General features: G+C 41.1%; 2 protein-coding genes across 3 annotated transcripts in view; both read right to left on the reverse strand.

Annotated features, from left to right (window-relative positions):
- The window catches only part of LOC137590922 (glucosidase 2 subunit beta-like), a 94,085-nt gene extending 84,547 nt beyond the window's left edge, over positions 1-9,538 (reverse strand). For both annotated transcript variants that reach the window (XM_068308784.1, XM_068308785.1), the window contains exons 1-6: positions 9,354-9,538; positions 9,055-9,171; positions 7,963-8,058; positions 6,352-6,409; positions 5,371-5,488; positions 1,632-1,761 (exon numbers count right to left, since the gene is read on the reverse strand). In XM_068308784.1, coding sequence (XP_068164885.1) covers positions 1,632-1,761; positions 5,371-5,488; positions 6,352-6,409; positions 7,963-8,058; positions 9,055-9,171; positions 9,354-9,435 — 601 coding nt within the window. In that variant the 5' untranslated portion in view covers positions 9,436-9,538. The remainder of the gene's footprint in view (positions 1-1,631; positions 1,762-5,370; positions 5,489-6,351; positions 6,410-7,962; positions 8,059-9,054; positions 9,172-9,353) is intronic.
- A 519-nt stretch (positions 9,539-10,057) lies between these two features.
- Positions 10,058-12,025, reverse strand: LOC137590523 (doublesex- and mab-3-related transcription factor A1-like). Its single transcript, XM_068308171.1, has 2 exons — positions 11,458-12,025; positions 10,058-10,924 (listed from the first exon to the last, which is right to left on the reverse strand). The coding sequence occupies exons 1-2, from the start codon at positions 11,918-11,920 to the stop codon at positions 10,182-10,184; spliced, it is 1,206 nt and encodes a 401-aa protein (XP_068164272.1). The 5' UTR covers positions 11,921-12,025; the 3' UTR covers positions 10,058-10,181.
- Positions 12,026-23,098: the final 11,073 nt, after the last annotated feature.

Raw genomic sequence — 23,098 nt, forward strand, 5'->3', positions numbered from 1 at the left:
TGAGGGCGTGAGAACTAAAAGTTAAAGTCGATTGAAACGATGAGAGGCACGTTGGATTCCAGGCCAGAGAAACCGGGTCAGCCATCTGGACCGAAGACGACCTCCAGGAAAGCCCCTCAAACGGCGTGCTAACTCAGATGCGGGGGGGGGTAGCTTTGCATATCGGCGCACATCATTAAAGAGCAGCCGACATTAAATGCGTCTCTTGGTGTGGGGGGGGATCGAGTCCAATAAACATCAGAAAGAAAGAGACCTCCAGGTGAACCCGATGATCACCGAGGTGGGGGTTCGAGGAGGAGTTTAAAAGCATTTCGCTGATCCCTGTCGCTTTCTGCTGACTCGGATCGGTCAAGCCTTTTTTATTCAAAAGAATTCCAATCAGGAAGTGCGACAGAGTTGTGTAATAATGTGGGTCTATCAGTCTGAATCCGTTTGATGCCTGGCGAGGAGGGATCACATTAGCACAGCGGTTCTCCGACACGTCTCTAAAACGGGCCGACTGATCCGAAACGTCTCAGAACGCATTGATATCACAAAGAAAAGACCCGCAATTACTGCTTCATCACACCAGAGGCAAACGCACCCTAAGAAAGCGTTTTCTTTGTTAACCCGACCCTTTAAAACTTCTAATTAACTCCTCGTGAAGCCCCAGAGACGTGTTTGACAGGTAGCAGCAGGAAAAGGAAAGATTGTTGAGTTCCACGACGTTTAAGAGCAATAAGAGCGGAGAAAACTAGAGTAGAGTAACGGCGCATCGGAGCGATACGCTAAATGTTATTCAAGATAAACCAGATTTAAAAGATGTAAGTCGAGAGGAATGTCAGTTCTGTTACCGACGTAACCATCGCAGGTCATCCTGGTTTGGGATTCTGCAAGAACATTGTCCGAAATTTTTGTTTTATGTTGTTCTTGTGCAAAAATATTAAAGAAATGCACTTTGAAATTTTTACTTTTTATGACCAGCTTTGGCCAAAAAAAGCTGCAGAAGCAGAAAAGAGCAGTCAGTAATTTGGATTTAAAAGTCTTAATTAGAATTTTTGCAGGCAAAGGACGTCTCTGACTTGCACACACAAACGCTATCCCACACACACACCCACACTAACTGTCATTAGAGTTGCGTAATAAAAGCCTTGATGGATGGCTGACACGGACGTGACACGCCAGCTTGACCGCGGAAGTGACAACTGACAGGTGTTACGCCCCGAAGATGAGCGGTAATGGAAGGGAAGAATGACAGGTATGATAACGTGGGGGGGGAGCGGGTCCGTGACGTCCAGCAAAGGTCAGCCTCGCGCAGCGGGACGCGTGATGGATGTGATCTTACGTGGAAGCAGCGAATCAAACAACCTTCAGGGAAGTTGAAACTTTTACCGAGAGTCACGTGATCGACTACAGAAGGGAACTTAGAAACTGATGCTAAATTTATGCTAAAGCTTTAAGCCAATCCAGCCATCTACACTTCCTGTCAAGACGCGCAAATAACTCATAAATGTCCGTCCACTTCCTGTCAAGCACATTTTACCAACGCTGAGAACAAACGTCGCCTCAATGGACTGAATACAAACTCAGGCCTTCTGTGTTTATCGGCTTTAAACGGACTCAAACAAAATCAAAGGTACGGAGACACTCACTGCTTCCTCCGGCTTCCAGCGCCTTTAACTTCTGCTCTTTGAGTCGGTCGGCTTCGTTTTTCCTCCTCTTCTGCTCCTCTAATTTGATCTGGAGGTCCTCGGCTGCCTGTTGAAGCTCTCTGAGCTGCGCCTGGAGAGGAAAATTAAGAAAAAACGTCCCGGACGCCGTTCTTTAACTTTGCTACAGTATCTCCGGTTAAATTCACTCAGAGAAGGGAAGTCCAGTTTTGGAAAAAATGATTTCAGATTTGACAGAACAACAGAAGGTCTGCTTCTCTCTTTATTGCATCTAAACTACAACCAACAAACTTGTCCTGGAGCAAAATTGATTGTTTAAATCACTTGAATCAGGTCTTATTGCTCTCACAACAACTACAGCAGCCCCTGACAACCAGGCCTAACCTATCATCACTGTAATGAACCGGTTAATAGAAGGTTTGTGTTTATGTGTCAAAACAGCTACTTTTGACCCCTCTAGATTTCCGAGCTTCTTCTGAAACGTACGCGAATGAACAAGAAGTGATTTTAAAAACGTTCCTGGAGGATGTTAAAATACTTCCTACGATATTGGTGGTGTTTTCATTTAAATAAAAGGTACAAAAAAAACCCAAAAACATCAGCTCGTGAGGAAGGTTTCCTGGCAACCCGACGATAACATGATTTAACCCTGAAGCCTCAGGAGGAGTTCACGTTTGGGTCGTTGTGTAAAGAGACACCCCCCCCCCCCCCCCCGCGGTGACCTCGCCATATTTACAGTGACACACCGAGAGGAAGAGGAACGCAAAGCGCAGCTTGATAAGAGAGGTTGAGGTGACACTTCAGCCTCAATCTGCCAATCAGCCGCAGCGGAAAAGAACATTAAAAAGAAAAGACAACTTAGGGGGAAGGGAAAGCAAACGGACGGCCTTCTCTTAAAATTTGTCTCGTCAAAGACATGCTATCTTTCTAAATGCTTCTTACGTATGAAGTAATACATATTTTACATGACTGACATTGTCGAGGCGCATTTTTTAACACAAACAGGAGCTTTAAAGTACTTTAACTCTTGTGCACTGTTTGGGCCCAAAAGTGACATTTTTGTTGTTTTCATGTGTTTCTCTCCCAATAAATCAGTCAGTTAAAAAGCTAAATATATGACATTTTGCCAGTAATTTTATTTCATTTTTATTTTCTAAATCCCTTAATGCTTGTCACTGGAAGTGTACAGAATAGCAGATTTTCAGTGCCTACGCACAATACCTGATAGGGTCAAAAATGGTCCAATTGACTCCCATTATCACCACATGTTTTTCATATACTATCAGCATACACACACGCACACACACACACATATATATATATATATATACACCCTATATATATATACCCTATATATATACAGTATATATACACACAGCATTTTCCGCACTATAAGGCGCACCTAAAAGCCTATAATTTTCTCATAATCCCGTAGTGCGCCTTGTAATCCGATACGCCTTGTACATGGATTAATATTAATATTAGTATTGGTTAAAAACAATATCGCTGAAAAAAAGCCGGCAGTCATGCTGCACTATGTCACCAGGGGGCGCCCTCAGACAGTATTCAGGCCGTACTACGCCCCCTAACAATGGTAGTCAAGGGGCGCTGCCGAAGTGCCGACTCTCACTCCTGCTGTTTGACGTCAGAGCAGCCTGCTGAGAAGAACACCGGTGACCGGCTACGACAACGTAGCAAAACATTGGGAATTTTCAACAATTCTATTAATAAAGTTTGACTGACTGACTGATCTCAGTATTCCCTAACTACTGTGGCGCCGGAAATAACCCACTTTAAAGTTAATTGGTCTAAAAAATGCCATTGTGCTGTCATCTGGAATCTAGAGACGGTCCATTTTATTAGTCTGTGGAAACACACCGAGAAACTGGCATAAAGGTGAATGAAAGACCCTCAAAGATGAAAAAAAACTAGTTAAAAAATTGTTTAGGACACACTGCAGCAAATAGCTGCACCTCACCTCCGACTGGACTACCGATCGATCGAAACAATATTTAATAAACGAAGACGAACGTCACTGCTTCAAAGTTCAGATCAGGAAATAATCCGCTCTGTTCGCACTGACTGCACTCGTAATGAATTCAACCAGTTTTAATGTCAGGTTTTTTTAATATGCGTGTTGACTTCTTTCTAAGATGGCAAAGTGATCAAGTGATCAGGTTTCCTTGATGAGGCTCAGAATGGCTTCATTGAAATAACAATAGCCTTTCAAGGCTGACTAAAGGTACTCAGTCATGAATGCTCTACCTAGTGGACGGATTGCGCAACTACAGCCACTAGTTTCTTAAATCTATTTTAATATTTTTTATTATATGCGCCTTATAATCCGGTGCGCCTTATATATGAAATAAATTATAAAATACACATTTCATTAAAGGTGCGTCTTATATATATATATATATATATGTATATATATATAAAATGTACATATACACATATACATACATATATATACATGTATGTGTATATACATACATATATATATACATGTATGTGTGTGTATATATATATATACACATATATACTGTATATGTGTGTGTGTATGATATATATTGCTATACACAATAATGGTGACGTGTTGAATGAAACATGATCTTCATCGTCTGCAGAAAGACAGGGACCCCAAAATCACCCCACAACCCAGACCCACTGTCTGTTCACACACCTGCAAAAACATTCATCCAATAGTTGTAATATCTTTATCAGAAGTATTAAACTGCGCACTAACTTGGAAATATTCCATATTTTGTGCTTTTCCCATTGGAAAAAAAACAGGGTTCTAATGGCAAATTCCATATAACCATACGTATATAATAATAAAAAATATACTTAATAACCTTTATATCCATGGATAGGTCTGAAGTAATGGAAAAGATCTGATGCATTGTAAGGAAAAAAATATTTCTGTGTTACTTTTTTTTTTTACACTTTTATGAGACGGCCCTTTTGTGACCCGATTAGGTAATGTGTGTAGTCATTTTAATAGGTCCCTGCGGGTTAAAGTCATTCTTCCAATAATCCAGGACTGAAGTGTGAAAAATGCTCCACCCACGTTTCAGCCGCCGCTATGCCCTTCAGAGGCATAAATACTTATTTTATTATTATTAAAAAAGCATGTCGTACAATATTCGGGTCTTAACAGTCCTAATTTACTATCACTGATCTGCAAAAAAAAAAAATATTTTCTGTGTGCGGCTGGTGAGACTTGGTTGTCAAACAGAGCGAGGAGGGCATCTTGAATCTCCTAAATGAGATAATGAATTAAGTAATAATGTTCGCCCAACCAGTAAATAGAACTTACAAACATCTAAATAGATCCTCAGCTGCAGAATTTAATTAGCGACGAACTCCAGGGCTCAAGTTTGTAATTTGGACAACTTCTTGTCGAACCAAAGGCCTTTTGGTCACGCGTTGATTCGAAATGGACTTCAGTTGTGTCGTAAAACACTTACGGGACACGATAGAGTACAGTAAGTTCAACTGACATACAAATCCGACTTATTATTGGACAAACAAGAGGTTTTATGAATGTATAATATGTATATTTGTAAATTTGTTCTATATAATGTGTTTTTCTGGAAATATTTGTTTCTGTTTCCAATTCATTTAAGGTCCAGTGAGTTCATTTCATTTACATGGTGAGTTGAAATCTCCACAAAGCCTTAATGTGTGGGTTTCGTGGACGTAAATGTTCTGGGCTTACCTGTTTCTCCCTCCACAGGAGCACGCCCTCCTCGATCAGCTGCTGCTTGAGCTGCAAACCCTCGTCCAAGGCCCTCATCTGGTGCTCCACGTACGCTCTCTCTCTCTGTCCCAGATTCCTACAGGAGAGCCGAGGCAGAGCGCGCACGCTTCCATCATTAACCGAGAAAAAACCTCAACCACCCCTGCCACGGTCACCGAGATGGTGCGATCCAATTTTTTAAGGGCCCACAATGCAGCAGGGGATCCAAATGGGAAAATAGAAGAGTAAATAAGATGGAGGCGGATGCTCTGTGGCTGAGCTAAATTGTTTTTGAAGCCTGGCAAACACAATATGAGTGTGGACCTTGTGAAAACATAATGAGATATACTGGGCTAGGATGAGGTTTTTTGGGGGGGAGGGAGGAGTGGCAGCAAATGAAATAACAGAGAACTGTCAATAAAATAAGTAGGTTACTGTATTAGAAGTTACATTTGCACAGCGGAATACATTTCAGCATCACAGTATGGAAGATTGGTGCAGCGCAGATGATAAATGTGACGCGACAGGAGCCGAACGGTCCCCTAAATATGAGTGATTTATGTCTGCTATTCATGAAGAGATGAATTTGTACAGTGTAGAAACTAAATTGCCTGCATGGAAACTCCTCTGGAAGCATAATGCAATAAAGAGAAATGAGGCGGTCTGTCTTTATCATCATGTACAGTGATGTACAGTAGAAACGCTGCTTTTAATGCTTTAAATAGTGACACCACGCCCCCTGGTGGTAGAGTAGAGTGACTGTTCCGAGAGCAGCAGGTGAACCGTCTTCAGGATCATTTTTATCCGCTGCCCAAAATATACTTTTATTTAATTGCCCACTAAAATGAGACGCTTGGATGTTATTTCCTCCGCTGTGCGTGGGCCTCTGATGTCATATTTTCTCAAAGTCTGCATGTGTTGTTTTATAAATATTGAATCTCAGTTTTCGATGCGACTGACCAGCAAGTGTTCTGGCAGCGAGCGTGGCTGTTGTATTCGTCTGAGGCATCGCAGCAATCTGGCAGGAGGCGCAGGAGGATCCCATCCAATGCACATAAAGAGAACAGAGGAGAACACAGACTTATCAGGAGTGTGTGTGTGTGTGTGTGTGTGTGTGTGTGTGTGTCTTGTAAAGAATTATCAGAAGATACGGTGTAAAAACAGGAGAAAATCACATTTTTTTAAATGTCATATGATGATTCAACAACTTTTTGGGATATAAACTGTGACTTTTGTTGTAAATTTTCTTCATTAAAACTATAAATCATTAGAAAATCACTTCTTTTTTTCAGTTATGCTGCTCTTTATTAGCATTATTTAATGAAACAACATCTTGATCAGCTCTACTTCATCCAAAAAAAAGACATTAGCGAGTCCAACTCAGCTTTGATATCAGTCAGCAGCTTTTTGTCAAGTAGCGAACTCCACATTTAGGGGTTCGGTCAGAGATAAACGCTTCCTGATGCCGATATCCTACCAGTCTTTACCTCTACCTCCACAGAACTCCTCTTCAGATCAGCCGCACGATGTTTTCTAAAGCAAAGTTTACGCTCGGCTCGTCGCCGCGGCGATAGGTCGCCCACCTCGCACTGTACTTTTGATTTCAAGATAGAAGCATCTGAAGGAGGCCCGCCGGAGACAGAGTCCTCTAAAAACGCATTTAGAAGGACTTCACCTAAAATAGATGTGTGGAGTTTTCTCTGACTGTATGTTTTCTTCATCCTTTGCACCGTGACCACTTCTGCAGAGGACCAAAGTTGAAGTTCTCAGACCTTGTTTTTGCTCAGATGTTCCGATCGATGGAGTTTGCACGGCGTGATATTTCTCAATTATCCAGAACCCCGTTGGTGAAATGTGGAAGAAGAGGTTCGACCTCAGGAAAGGAACAAAGCCTGTCGAAGATCAACAGCTACAACATGTCAGCTGTTAAAGTAGCTGCATCCACGGCGGGGGGAAGGCATGAAACGACAGGTGGGGGTAGAATAAAGGAGGGAGGGAAGCTTTGAAAAAATCTTTCATTCGTCAGTCCTCAAGTTTTCTTTAACCCAAAAAGGCTTGCACGTCGTCGAATGCTGCTGGAAGCACCGGCGAGGGGAGGAAGCATCTGCAGAGGAATTGATTTTACCGCGCGTGGAGAGTTGGAGGACAATAGAAGTGGTTGACGGCAGGGAGCGGCACAAAAAGGAAGAACGGGTAATGGCATGGAGGAAAAGGGAAAGGAGGTTTTCTTCCTTTGTTAGCCTAATTTTTGTGAGCACGCAGAGCAACACATCATCTTCTTTAAACATCTGATCAGGAACGATGGGCGATGCAGGAACACACGTGGAGAAAAAAAAGACTTCGCACCAGCGATCGACTTTATTTAAAACACGACGGCAACTCGATTATTCCGTTCATCGCCCTCAGCTCGACGACTGAGAGATGACGGACGGATCAGGTCGACGGGATCGCCCTTGAAAAATGCTGAAACAGAAATAATCGCCTCACTTCTAAAGATTCTGCTAAGTTTGTTAAAGTCGCCTCCCAGGAGAGCGTGCCGTCTTACAGTAGGCTGCAGCGTTGAAGGCTTACCACAAATGCCATCATTCACACGAGATGATGGGATGTAGTGTGGGCGGAAACCCAGATTGGTGCAGTAGAACCGGCCGCGAGGACAGGCTGAGGTCCCTGCAAGGGTCCAGGAGCAGAGGTTAGCATGAGATAACTTTCAGATAACAAACACAATTATTTTCCGCACATGCACATTTTATTTTTAACTAAATTGTGTAGGTTTACAGTCGTGAGAGTTGAAGATGAGTGTTTCTCTTGTTCGGGTTTCTGCAGATGGAAGGTGAACTTATAAACTAATTCTTTGCTGTGAATGCCTAATAAAAGATACTTTAAAGGGAACTTCAGGTTTTTCATGTTTTATAGTGTTATTTCAGGATTATTATACTCATACAAACTCAGATCATATCGCCAAAACTCAAATTTGAGAAATCGCCTCTTGTTTTCTCTGCACCATTTTGACTGTATAATGAGAGAAGCCCATTATACAGTCATTTAAAGACAATTTAAAGTCTTTGACAGTTTAAGGTACAATTTATTCCTTCATTCATTCATTTTCTTTTACCCACTGCATCCACTTGCACGGGTAACGGGGAGCTGGAGCCTAACCCAGCTGGCGTAGGGCGCGAGGCGGGGGAAACTCCGGGCGCAACACCAGTGCACGGCGGGGTACAATTTGTTATTATTATTATAACATCTACAAGAATAAGTGAGTTTAACAATAATTATTCTAATTTAATGATTAGAATCGTGCAGGAAGCTGCAGGGTTGCTTCTATCTGAATAAAGGCAAATATGAGCAAAGGCAGATTATGTGTTCCAGACTGCCAAACAGAAATAGGATCTGAAGTCCCTAAGAAGCATGATAATCTTGGGAAAACATGGAACAAGCGTGTGTTAACACTGTAAAGGGACGATTCAGTTCAATAGTGAATAAAGTCAGCAATTAAAGGACTGATGAGCGGATAGGGAAGTGATTGAAATAAAATCTGATCTTTGCCTTAAGATCTGCACGACATGAAGTCAAACTCTGCTTTTAAACAGAGTTTGACTCTCTGGAGAGATGATGACTGGTTAACACGGTTCCATCACACTGGTTAGCAGGTTAACAGGTTACCTGGTTCATCAGAGCCGTCCTCACAGTCGCAGTAGTCATCATTCACCTGATCGAAGGGGATGATTTTGGAGCCATCGATGCAGAGGAAGGACCTCCTCTCCCTGTAGAACCGCTTGTCTGTCACACAACAACACAACAGACGCGTCATGTCGACATTTAGCTCATTTTTAGGCGATTTAACTGATGACAAACCATGTTAGCATCAATAACAGTGTGAAAGTCATTCAGCTCGTTACGTCACGCATCTGTAATTACATACACTGATAGCTATTTAAGCTAAGCTAGCTACAGGAGCTTACAGGACGAAGATATTCCTCGTATTTTCCGCGCCTCAGCGAAGCCGCACAAAATAAAGGCAGAAATAAAGACGTGGAATCTCATGTCGGAAGGTTAAGCGGTCAAATGTCTTTTTCTGCCCTCACGAAACTCCCTCGGACGTGTTCCGGTCCCGTTCTTCATATCCAGCATTCAAAACCGACGGTCCCTCCACTTCCTGAAACACAAGCGCTCGTGTCACATCGGAGGCTTTCTATTGGTGGACGTCCGGGCTCATTCAGAAGCGTTAGCCAATCGTGAGTGAGAATGGATTTCTGGCTACGTCAACGCTTGTTGACATTTTTCATTTTAATCCTTGAAGAGTAGTTTTATAGGAAACATGAAATGTTTTTATATAATTTATAAATAATTACAATATATTTGTACATTATATCAATAATTTTATGTGCACATAAAAATGAAATGAAAAATATATTTTTTAAAATATATTTTTTTCACAATATATTTACACATTATATAAATTATTTTATATGTATATAAAATTATTTTTTTAAAATTTTTTTTTAAAATATTTTTATATAAAATGTATACATTATGTAAAAATAAGATCATCTATAGATAGATAGATAGATAGATAGATAGATAGATAGATAGATAGATAGATAGATAGATAGATAGATAGATAGATAGATAGATAGATAGATAGATTTTTTTCTTTCTTTTCAGCTTTATTAACAAAACACAACCTTTACTATTTATTTAGAACATATACAATGAACAAACGATCAACATTGATGGTAAAAAAATGCAACGAAATTTAACAAAAGAGTATTTTGCATTTGATTCGTTTGTCATTTTTCACTGTTCAGTCGTGTGAAAAGACCCGCGCTGCAGAGTGACTCTTTGCCCTGAAGGTATGAAAGGTCTCGGATCATGCTGGGAAAGGGGTATGAGTCCAGGGGAGGGCGCAGGGGGAACACCGGCATCAGTCTGGACGTCATGTATGGAGACATTAGACCCGCCATCCCGCCGCCTGCAGAGGAATAGGCCAGACGCAGGGGGCTGAGCGCGTACAGGCCGTCCCCCCCGGTGGGAGCCGGGGGCAGGTGGGGAGGTGAGAAAGCCGACTTGCTCCCCAGACCTCCAGGCAACCCACCAGAAGGCCCGGAGGTGTTTGGGTCGTGAGTCACGCTGTCAGGATCACTTCTGTTCTCTTTGGAGCTCAGCATGAGTTCGATGGACCGGACCACGTCCCCGTTGCACGTTCTCACCATCGACTCCAGCGCGTCACGTTTGTGGTGAGGGAAGATCTTGACCATGATGTCGGTGGGGTCCCGATCCAGCACTGACAGGAACCTGGGTTTGTCCGACTCGCTGCCAGACTCCGGATCCGAGGAGGAGAGCGACCGATGCGGGCTCTCCACGTGGCTGAACGCCGGGGGTGGACTGGTGCTGTCCTCCGTGGATGAGCTGCTGTTGTCTTTATTCGGTGACAGGTCCCTCTTGTCCTCTGGGGAGGGCAGCCGGGTGGAGTGGGACGCGAACAGGGGTCGCCCCATGAACCCGCTATAAAAGTTGAAGTTCAGTTTGTCACCTGAAGGATGGACAAATGAGAAAAAAACACAACTTAAAATCTTTAAAAGTTTAATTTATGCTTAAATATCCAATTCAAGGTACAATTTTATTATTATTATTATTATTATTATTATTATTATTATTATGAGATGGAGGCAATTGATTCGCTCTGGCGACCCCTGAAGGGAAAATGTTTGCCGAAAGGGAAAGAAGACGATTATTTATATTATTATTATTATCATCATCATCATCATCATCATCATGATCATTATTATTATTATTACAAAATCTACAAGAATAAGTGAGTTCAATAAAAATTACTATAATATAATTACTGTAATTTAGTGTTAGTGTTGGTTTTTTGTGAATTAAGTCTGGTTTTTGCTCTTTGCATGCTACATTTCTTATTTTGTGAACCAATCCTGCTTTATGTGACTTCAATTGCCCCTTAGGGACAAATAAAGTTTTTTGAATTGAATTGAATTCAATCAAAAGGAATTTAACGACGGAATTGAATTTTTAAAAGTGTGCGTAAAACTATTTTCTACTCACCATCTTTCGGCGTCTCTGCTGCAAAACCATCAAAGCCGGGCGCTGATTGGCTGCTGTTGGACGCCGCTGGGACCCCGGGCCCCACGGGGGAGCCCTGTGGGGTCACTGTCTCCCCGGGGTAGAGGAGCCGGAGCTCCCGGGCCTCGCTCTCCTCCTGCGCCTGCTGCCTCCGGAGCGCCACCTGCGCCGCCATGACGCGCTGCCGCTCCGCGATCAGGGTGCACTTTGCGCACACGCAGTCCCTCCAGCGGCAGAAGCGTTTGTGGCCCTTCAGCGCGGAGACCACGCCGTGGTTCCTGCATCTGGCGCACTTCGGGGTACGCGGGTATCCCCTTTCCAGCGCGGGGTTGCAAGCCCGGAGGAAGAGAGGCGGGGGCCGCAGGAGGGACGGGGGCACCTGGAGTCCACCGAGCGGGGCGGATGGGTGCGCGGCGAGGCCGAGCGGTCGGATCCTGCTGTCCATGTCCGGAGGAGGTTCTTCTAACGAAGGGGGACTCGTCCAAGGGGCCGGTGTGACTCTACTGCCGCTGGCACCTTCAACCAGCCCGCCTTAAGTGCCTCCCCAGGTGGTTTGACTGGAAACGGAACACCCCCGTCACACCCCTTTCCGCTCCGGCCTCTTAATACCTTATCATGTTTATTTGGATCTGAGTTGAACAGTGGTTTAATCTGATGCAACTGAGCTCATGTGCAGCTGGAATTAATAAAAAAAGAAGAGTTATGTCAGAACCCATTAAGTCTGATTTAAATTACACTAGAGACGTCTGGATCATAAGATTGACCCCCAAAAAAATGATTTTTTTATGTGAAAAACTTCTGGATTTAGCAAAAAATTCTACAAATTGAAGCTCATTTATAGAATTTTATGTTAAAATTTGACAAATTTGTCGGAATTTTCTTTCAGTTAAGACCTTATTTTCCAAAAAATGTAAATGTTTCTGTAGTTGAAGCTTTAACAGGTTAAAGTTTCATTTTTTATAAGGTTTCCAAACAGACAAACGTTTCCTCAGGCCAGCTAGCTACAATAACCCCTGGATGCCCTACTGGGCGCTGAATAGTATACACTATTAGGGTGTTTTAACACAACAATGGCCATAATTGCCACAGAAGCAACTGGTAATTATCTACCTGGTTATTCTGCTCAAGCAAATTAACTTTACAAAAGACCCATCTGTCAAAAAAAACAAAAAAACTCCCTGCAAGATTGTTGGAAAACTAATCACGCCTTGTCACATGTTTCATTCACGTCTCTCCGTTTCCAAACAGGATCCAGTTACAGGTAACAGATTGTCTTAGTGTCACACCGTGACAGGAAGTCGCCCGTGGAAACACAAACTTTGCACACAAACTCACTGTCTTCCTCAAAAATTAAATAAAAAAAGTAAAATATAGATAATAGTTGTTATTATTTATGAGAAGAGAGAGACATCAGCAACTTCTCTGACCTCTATGGAGCCCGGATTCCTCTAGATTACCTCTGAATTATGGATTTTGGTTTAAAGAGGTGGTGTAAGTAGAGTTTAAATCCCTGAAGTGCATCTAGGATGAAGGTAGATGCAGGATACAGGAACAAAAAACATGATCATTTAATGCAGATGCATCAATTATTTGTCACGAACATCAACGTTTATCACAAGTGTGGACTGGTATTTGCTGCAAATCGCAGTCAGGAGATGATTGTGGTTGAAACTAAAAGTTACGAGTGCTGGATGGTCCCTCTTGTCAGATCTTATCTGCAGCATACCTACCCACCTTCACCATTAGACTGCATTCAGGTACATATATGCAGGAGATATTGTGCAAATAAAGAAAATGCACTTATTCTTCTGTGTGTGAAGGTGCTTGTCATAACAAAAATAATAATAATAATGAGATAAGAACTCGCATGGAAGGACGTTTGGAGGAGCGAGTTTGCTATTTGCAGAAAGATGTTCCACAAGTTATGGAGCCCTGGATAGATAGGGGTTGGTACAGACTCAGTCCATCTGTGCAAGGAACACCGAGATAATCTGAAATGCATCCAACAACAAAGATGCTGAGAAGGTGAATAAACGGTGGGGATGCTGCATGTGTGGATTTATCAGTTCATCCTCTGTGGAGTGGAATTTAAGGGTTTGAGGGCAAGTTTATCCAGACTCCTGATCCAGAAGACTCGTTGCTGTTGGTGTGGACTGGAAACAGGGCTATTTATTGAGGTTTTGTCTTATTTCTAATGACCCAAATGAAATATTTATTAATTTCCTGCCTCCTCTGTTTGTCTGTGGATCACAGGATTTACAGCGAGGCCCGGTTTGTTTAAAGCGCTTTTATACCAGATCAGTTTCACCTTGAGATAAGGTCAAATCTAAGTTAGTTTGCGGTGCTGCCGGTTTATCTTTATCTAATTTACAGAACAAAATAGGACGAGCCACATCTTTTCCATCCGGTAAAAGCTCAAGCCCAGGTCGATCTGCTCTCGCTTGGGGTTTTATAACGTCAGAACGTCACCAGGGGCAACAGAGTTAAAGAAGTTAAAGCAAGACAGTGTCTTAATTGTGTTCTTAACAGATCTGCTCATGTCATGGCGTTTCATCACAGCTATGTGCCTCCCAGGACAGGGCTTTATCAGCGCTGCTGCTTATCTGAGGCAAGGTGGCTGCTAATCTGCTGCAAAATCACACAAAACCTGATTATGTCTCCCGCTGTCAGAAAGATGGGGGGTGGTGGTGGTGGTGGTTGGGGGGGGGTGTTCAGGAAGTAGGGCAGAAGAACAGAATCACAGCCTCTGGATGTCTGCCGTTCTTTCTCCAGTGTCCTTTAAAGACAATCTGTGCGTTAGGATTAACACGTGTGATCATTTTTGTCGTCACGGCGCTGCCTCCGATTGGCTGGCATCCTAAAGAACTGGTGATCCAAACGTTTTCGACCTTTTTAGGGGTCAAAATCAGATCACGTTATTGTTGCCAACCCCCGAATGAAAGACGCTGAAGAGTTGACGGGACATGACTTTGACGAGGAAGCGTTTCTCGGGTTTCCAGCGCCGAGGCATTGTCTGTGAAAAATCCCAGCTCTCGGGTTACAGCAAAGTTCCCTCTCCTTCAGCGGGCGAACCGTCTTGACCTTTGTGTGTTTATATCCTCATCTGTCACTTCACACCCTTGTCGTTTAAGTGTCACACAGTAGCCTCCACTTCACCGGTGACGGCCGAGAACTGGTCGGGTTAGTCGGGTTTTCTTTCCACCTTCAGAGTTCCCGTCTTTTTCCCACGTCTTTTTCGACGCTTCGACGGAAGGAAACGAGAACGTCTTCCTTTACTCGTTGTGCGTTACATCTACAGTTATTCCACAGTTGGGTTTGACGTTTGTGTCTGCGTGACATCGGTCTTCACCGATATCCTCAAACGTCTTCCTGTAGGAAATTGCGTCAGCAGCAAAGAAATATTTCATCGCAGAATAAAATGCGACTTGAAATCTTTGCTGTTGTTGCACAAAGAGGCTGTCTTGTCTTCAGAAGTTAGCGAAAATGCTAAAGTAAAAGCAGTAACTCCCTCTGGTTTGCAGACGCGACACTCTTTTGTGCAACTCTTGTTGAATCTTGAGCGAAATGTTGGAATTTTTATTGTTTTACCTGTTTTTTGATGGAGCATGATGACAAATGTACAGTTTTGAAGACACTATTTGTGTTTTAGGAAGACAATTCAGCTAAAATCTTTTGTTGTGCACTAGTCATTCAACAGATAGAAGTATTTCTATGATATATTCCGACCCACACTCCAAAGGGGAACACCCACCCTCACACACACCTGTGTATTTGAATTTACGGGGACAATAGACCTTCCTCCTCTTCCTCTGCCTCTCCCCATGGGTTCTATCTTCTGCCATCTTCCTCCGCCGACTCTCTCCCTCCTCCTCACACCTTTACTGGTGGTCTGAGTCTGGTAGGTATCCATCAGGGCCCCTCACTTAGCCCGGCGATGCTTCAGCGCCAGTGAACAATGGCGGGGCCTGAGAGAGCCAAGTTTGTTCTGGATGTGTGGATGTGTGTGTTTGTGTGTTTGTGCGCGCTGTGGGCGAGGTGTGTGTGCACCCATGTGTGCCTGTTTTAACCACGCATATTACATCTGCATCAACACGGCGCAAGTTTAAGGAAATACAGGTTGACTTTTATATAGTGGTTCATTGTGTGCACGTTTGCATGTGCGTCTATAATCTTTAACTTCTACATGTGTGTCAAACTCAAGGCCCGGGGGCCAAATGTGGCCCGCCTCATCATTATATGTGGCCCTCGAGAGCATAAAAGGTCTTATTCTAAAAATAAATAGGTCAAAAGTGTGATTTGACCAAAAACTACATTTCCCACAATGCAGTAATTCAGCCCATTTTAACTTTGACAGAAACCTTTTGAACAAAGTTAATGTCCTAAATTGTGTTAGATTATTTTTCTTTATTCTCTTGGATAATCTGATGAAATTAAGGATTAGTTACATTTAACCCTCAGTGAAACTGTTCTAGTGATGCATAAGCGTTGTGTGTTGTGTGTATTGGGGGGCAGGGAGGGGGGGGGGTATTAATACCTTGAAAGGTTCTGGTCAGGTGACAGTGAATGCAACCTCCCTAAATGAGTTCCTTGTTACTCTGGCTTCAGTTTGCACCAGAATAGCGTCTTTATTTAACGATACACTTGCAACGAGAGCAATGCAGGTCAACAATGCATAGCTGAGTGTCAGATGAGCACGACAATCCGTTAAGGACGGGAAGAATCAGGTTTCCAAGAATGTTTTTGACTTTAAAATGCGACACAGATGAGACAAGAGGCGGTTGTGCTAATGATAGACACAACGTGGGAAAAACCTGCTGATGACATCGCAAATTCGATGAAGGCATTCCTGTTGTTGCAACTTAAATAGAGATTGTCACATTGAATCCCATAGGTTGGCTTTAAACCAAGCTACTTAAAAAAAAACACAGCTAAAAAAAAAAAGACCTTAATGAAATGGAGATTCTCCTCATTCTCATATACAAATAAGCAAACAATCAGACCTCCAAAGTGTTGTTTACAGGCTCTGGAGTGAAAGGATCTTTCATCATCCTAATGGGAAAGGATTCCGCTTCATTTCTGTTTGCAGAAAAGATTTATTCCAGCTGCGAGGCTCCTCAGATGTCGTTCGGGTCCGATGAGGAGGCCGTAAAAAAATTTCCTAAGCGCACTAAATCTGACAACAGCTCCGTAAAAAAGTAGTAAAAATTGGCAGTGAAGAAGATATCCAGTAATATTAATGTCTTCCAGGATTGCCATTTAAGCTTGACGGAATCGATTTTTTTTTTTTTTTTCCGGACACCTGAAGCAACGTTTGTATTTCATCGCTTCATGAAGGTGTTGTAAAGTGTGTTGGTTTTTAGACATCCGAGAGATAAAGAGCGACATTAAAGTTCATTGTGGAGTGTGTTCTTGCAGCCTGATGAGAACAATGGAAATGTAAGCCGAAAAAACAAAAAAAAACAAAAACCACAAGCTAAAAGACGCCAAAATGCTTCCTAATTGGAAAATGAATTGCAGAATTCAAGGATTTGAGATTTAAAATTTTAGATTTTAGCAGTCAGTCGACAGTTTTCACCTGATAGTATATACAGGCTGAATGTTCTCATTTAGCATTCTGTTCCCACGGCGCTAGCACAGATCTTTGATCGCTAACTGTTTCACTGTTGCACAAAAAAAAAAACAAGAAAAAAAAAAGACAATCAGGAAAAGGAGGAGGCAAAGCTTAAAAAAAAAAAAAAAAAAAAAGGAGATGACTGCACTATCAGATGAACGTAGAGACATCAGCGCTGTACATCTCTGCCAGCCAGTTGTGGGAAAATATTTCAATCTGTCAGTTTCAGCCAATAACAGCTAAGAAATTGTTTCAGATAGAGCATCTGCAAATAGATCAGATATAGCTTTCTACCCAGATTAGATGAAACGTGAAACCTACGGAGGAGTGGGAGCATCTGAGAAGTGATTGTCTGAGTAGAACTGTCCCTTTTCACTATTAGTTCACATCTAACGGCGTAAACCTCGACGCTATTTACCGTTTGCTTATCTTGACCTTCCTGAAATGTCTGTCGACTGCGTTTTCAAATGTCATACTTTATTCGATGGAATGTGCCACGAGATAAACATTCGGAGATATTGAATTTACATTTGCCTGTTTACAAAAGCAAATCTTTTTATATTATTTAATGAAAATATGCACCCCCCCCCCCAAAAAAATGAACTTGGCATTTACTGAAGGCAAGGCGATAGCCGGCATTTATCACACGATGCAAACAAAATGCAAAATAAAATCAAAATTCAAATTTGGATAAATAGATAAAGAAAAAGAAAAACACTTTTTAAGTAATCTTTATTCTTTAATTTACTGAAAACTGAGCGTCTCAAGTTTGGATCGCTCGTAAATGTGGTTGTTACGACACACGACGGGGTTCTGAGGTGAATGAATGAATGAATCTGACCCCTCCCAAAAAAAAAAAAAAGGACTTTGTGTTCATTTCATGGGACGCTGCGTTAATCCCGTCGGAAATCAGCCAACAAATAATAACAAAAGTGTTACACAACAGCATGGGAATGACAAGAGCAGTGTGGCGTTTGTGCACCTGCTTCAGTTCTTTAGAAGGTTATTATGCATGTTTGCAGGACTGGAGCTGCACCCGAGGACACGGAGGTCACTGAAGGTCACTGAAGAAAACTCGATGCTTGTCACGTCTGTGGATAGGAACATCATCTGCACCGGTTGACTCAGAATCTACGTGTTGAATGTTGCTATAATGTTCCATAGTATTAATATAGTAGTGGCAATCTTCAGTTTTCTGAAGTTTTTTAAATTTCAAATGTTTTTATTTTGAAAGTGAAAAATTAAATATCAAATATTTCATATTTAATTTGAATATTTTACTAATCTAATTAAATATTAAATATTTTACAAATCTAAATTAAAAATGTAAAAAAAAAAAAAAAAAAGACGCGTTAATACTTGTTTTCTTCAGATTTGGGGCCAAACCAGAGCGACATTCACTGACTGACACCTGGGTGAGGTTCAAAGACAGTGGGAAAACACAGCGTCAGGTACAGATAACAATACACACTGCAGTCTATTCACAGCAATAGACTCAAAATGCTGGCTGCATGCAGATTAAACCCAGATACAGGAACAAACTCAATAAAGTGCTGACCACAGGTGTGAACAAAGCACCAGTTTAAAAAACACATTTACAAATGGGGGGGCTCTGGATCCTTAGGGATACGTTTGAAGATCTCTTTGCATCTACAAAAACCCGAGATAAACGGGATCCTTTATCAGTTTATATGTTTTATAATTGTACAAATGGAGTCCCGACATCAAGGTGGGCTTTAGATTCTAAGAACGGTAACGTTTCGTTTGCAGGCTGACGGGTGTTTATCTGATCATCACAAACACATCTTATCGTCGCCATCGTCCACGTTTGGGGTGAAATTGTCTTCATAAAGCTTTCAAAGACTGTGAGAAAGTTCCAAAACTTCTTCCAGACTTTACACAGCTTTTGTCATGAAGTACAAAATTATTCCCCTTAATGATAAATTGGTAATCGTGCGTATTCGATGGTGACTTACTTCACTACTAATTTCACGTTTCTTTATAAACTACAGATTTTGCAGAAGCAAATAACATCAGAAAGTATTTCTATTTTCTCCAGATTGCATTAGAGTGGCCAATAAACCAAAACCCAGTGTTCACTCATGACAGATTTGATTAGAAGACCTTTTGGGGATGAAGTTTTGGAAGCAGCTTTTTAAATAGTCTATATTCTAGTCCCTATATTTTATTTTTTCATCATTTTTAATCCTCAATTAATGTGATAATGATGGAAAGTCGTCATTATTCTTCAGCCCTTTAAACACATGTTTCCTCTTTTCGCTCAAAGACAGGATTTAGTTTTGACCAATCTGCCTCCATTGCCTTTAAGAACCTGGTTTAGATCCTCTCACACAGGCAGGGGGTCCAGCAGCCCCTGAAGGTGTCACGGCCCCCCCCATGGGAGAATTGTTTTTACCCCAGCTGTGATCTGCTTGTGCTGCAACATCTAATTCCAAACACTATTTTGTCAAATCAATGCCTGGACGTTGCCTTATTAAGGCCGGCCTGGTTTCCTACAGCAAGCAGGGTGCTTACCCCCCCCCCGGCTAAGGCTGCCCCTCACAACAAAACACACCACCCCACAGCAGCAGGACGCTTCCTCCACCGGCAAATGATATGAAAGCTTTAAAACCACGAAAACGGTGATTTGTAAAGCTTGTAAAGGCCCCCGATACCCCGCCAGGGCGCAATCAGGTCCAACACAGCCTGGAAACACACATCAAAGTGGGGGTTCGTCCCACAAAACACTCCCATTTGTTGGCCGGAGCTCACTGAGAAAATCACAGGTGTGTTTTCAGGTAATACCACATCGTGGCTAAGAGCTGCAGATTTATTTGTGATGCTAACGTTGGCGTGATGTCATATCCTGTCATCAGACGGTTACACACACTTTCACCTCCTTTAAGGCAAGTCTGATAGGTGGAGCGTATCTACACACACACATATACCGTCATTAATAATAATATAGAAGAAGAAGAAGAAGAAGAAGAAGATACACTTTATTGATCCCCTAGGGGAAATTACATTTGTCACTCAGGTGTTTGTTACATTTTTTGTGTTAGTTTTTCACACTATGTATGTACAGGCCCCTGAAACAACCACAGCACACACAAAGGGGCCTGTAATCATGCAGTTAGTATACAAGTATATAATAATAATAATATACTTAGTATATTATTAGTATATAATAATAATAATAACAATAACAATAATAATAATAATAATAATAATAATAATAATAATAATAATAATAATAATAATAATAATAATAATAATAATAATAATAATAATAATAATAATAATAATAATAGGCTCCGCGGTACACTGGCGTCGTGCCCGGAGTGTCCCCCGCCTCACGCCCTGAGACTGCCAGGATAGGCACTGGCTACCCCGTGACCTGCGTTAGCGGATTAAGCGGGTTGGAAGATGAATGAATGAATAATAATATTATTAATATTAATATTAATATTAATATTAATATTAATATTAATATTAATATTAATATTAATATTAATATTAATATTAATATTAATATTAATATTAATATTAATATTAATATTAATATTAATATTAATCAATCAATATAATAATAATAATAATAATAATAATAATAATTAGAAGCTGCACACTCTGTTATTTTACAATAAATTTCAACATTATTCTCTGGCGTTTCTATAGAAACCGCTTTTCAAAATGATTTAAAGAAGCTGTTCTTTCATTTTATGTACTGATATATGTCTCAGACTGAAATCTCATCCTCAGATGATGAGAAATGATGACCACATATTGTTTATATAAGGAAGTATGTGTAGCGAGAGGTATCATTTATTACACTTAGCAACTTAATGATATACAGTAGTTAATTACATTTATTTCTGTAAAATGAGGTCAAATGTGAGGTAAGAGAGTTTTTCCTGCGTGGTCACGGTAGGATTTTGTCGGCACAAGCGGACAACAATCGATCTTTGATTTTAGTAAAACTGAATGGAACAAGGTCGGGTTAAATAATGTGTGAAAGTTCCTGAACAAGAGACTTTTGTGGTTCGGCCGAATGAAAGTGTCACCGAAAGAAAAGGTGGAAGAGAGGAGGGAACTGTCTTCAAGGTTCAGAAAAGAAAGTTTCATTCAGAGTATTAAGAGTATATCTATTAGCGTGTCAACTTCTGTGATAAAAGCACAAAAAGACTATAAAATGTAAAATACAAAAATATTCTAAAAAATATAAAAATAAAATATAAAATGTAAAAATATAAATTGTGTCATCCGATAATAGATTAAAATACGTGCTGATTGGAGGTTCCTTGTTGGTTATAATAAGTATCTGCATATAAACACATCCAGACATGTCACAGATAACAAGATGCTGAGCATTTTTCTGCTTTTGTTTGATATTAGTTGTGATTTTTTTATTTAAATAAAAAAAGGGCAAATTCCAGGAGATGGGGATTAAACCACCTCATACAATCAGATTTTGCCACGCACACCGGCGCTTATTAAATGGGCTGCGGTGAAGTGTGGGAATCGTGATGCAACACATTCCCCAGTGTAAATAGTGAGTGTCTGTACGTGTGTGTGATAAAAACAATAGGACAATGGGAAGCTGGAATCCAGACCCTCAATGTTCAACATTTCTCAACATCCAGTCATGAGCAAATATGAAACCGCATATTCCATGGAGATTGGTAAATAGTTGTTTTTTTAAATTATATATATATATATATATATATATATATAAAATTATATTAATTTTATATATATATATATATATATATATATATATATATATATATATATATATATATATATATATATATATATATATATATATATATATATATATATATATATATATATATATATATCGTTGGTCTCTTCTTTGGCTTCAATTATCCTTAGAATAAATTCTGCACATTGCTAATGAACAGTAATTACAACCCGTCTCGCTGTGTGCGATGTCACAACTCGCCAGCGAGTGTAAAAATGCAAAATTACAATTGAGAGTTTGCAGATGACACGCGCTTGAGAGAAGCACATCTCATGAATAATTCACAGCTGTGAGAATAACGACGGCGGATGAAACGTCGTGTGAGTTAATTGAGTGAGCAGGCTCATCAGCATTAAGGGTGTGTGTACGTGTGTGTGTGTGTGTTTGCATGTGTATATGTGAAGTAAATCTTGTCATTTCCCACATCGATATCTGGGAAAGTTATTCTGATGCACAATGAGAATAATCGCTCACTACTGCTTCATGTATTTAATGATGCCATCATGAATATCCCAGTTACTCCAGTTCAACCAATCTGAGAACTCATTCTCTACGGATGAGGTTTAATTCACATTCCCGAATCTCAGCATGCTCCTATTACTTCCACCCGACTGCGCTCTTTGGTCAGCGACTTCTGCAAAACTGACCGTATATTGGTTCAGGAGGTTTATTTTCTAGGTGATTGACTCTGAAAAACTCACTTTGTAATCCCCAAATGTTTCCCCTGTGTTTGGAGGAAGGCCCCGCCATTGTTGGGACCCTGGGTGTCCTTCCCCAGCTGGGATTAAGAGGAGTGGGCGGGTGGGGATAGCTCCAGAGCAGGATGGACCAGATCCACCGGAGCTACCTGTCAGGCTTTCAAACGGGGACAGAGAATTGATCTATTTGATCATTGATTACCCTGGAATAAGGGCTGGGGTGTGCTAAATGCTAAGGTTAACACTAGCATGACAGCATGCCACAAGAGCACAAATATGCTGTTTTTAGCCAAACAAACCCCAAACAATCAGCCCCCTTCTCTACAAGGACGGGTCAGGGAACAAATTTCTCCTTGTGGGATTTAAAGAGTTGCTAGAATTTAAGAGTAAATAAAAGCAAAGAAAAGAAAAGTTGAGTTGCTGCAAACGCACAAGGACAGAGAAATGGTAGAAAAACTGAGATCAATATGAGAAATTTAGAATTAAAAGAACAAAATATGTACAATAAGCTACCCATGTTAATGTTAGTCGTCCATGCCAATGACTTCC

The sequence above is a fragment of the Antennarius striatus genome, chromosome 23 (genome assembly GCF_040054535.1).
Source record: "Antennarius striatus isolate MH-2024 chromosome 23, ASM4005453v1, whole genome shotgun sequence".
Taxonomy (NCBI): Eukaryota; Metazoa; Chordata; class Actinopteri; order Lophiiformes; family Antennariidae; genus Antennarius; species Antennarius striatus.

Coding starts and splice junctions, on each gene's coding strand:
- LOC137590523 (XM_068308171.1), bottom strand. CDS start 11,920: ATGGACAGCAGGATCCGACCGCTCGGCCTCGCCGCGCACCCATCCGCC. Junction 10,925..11,457: donor AGCAGAGACGCCGAAAGATG/GTGAGTAGAAAA, acceptor TCCATCCTTCAG/GTGACAAACTGAACTTCAAC.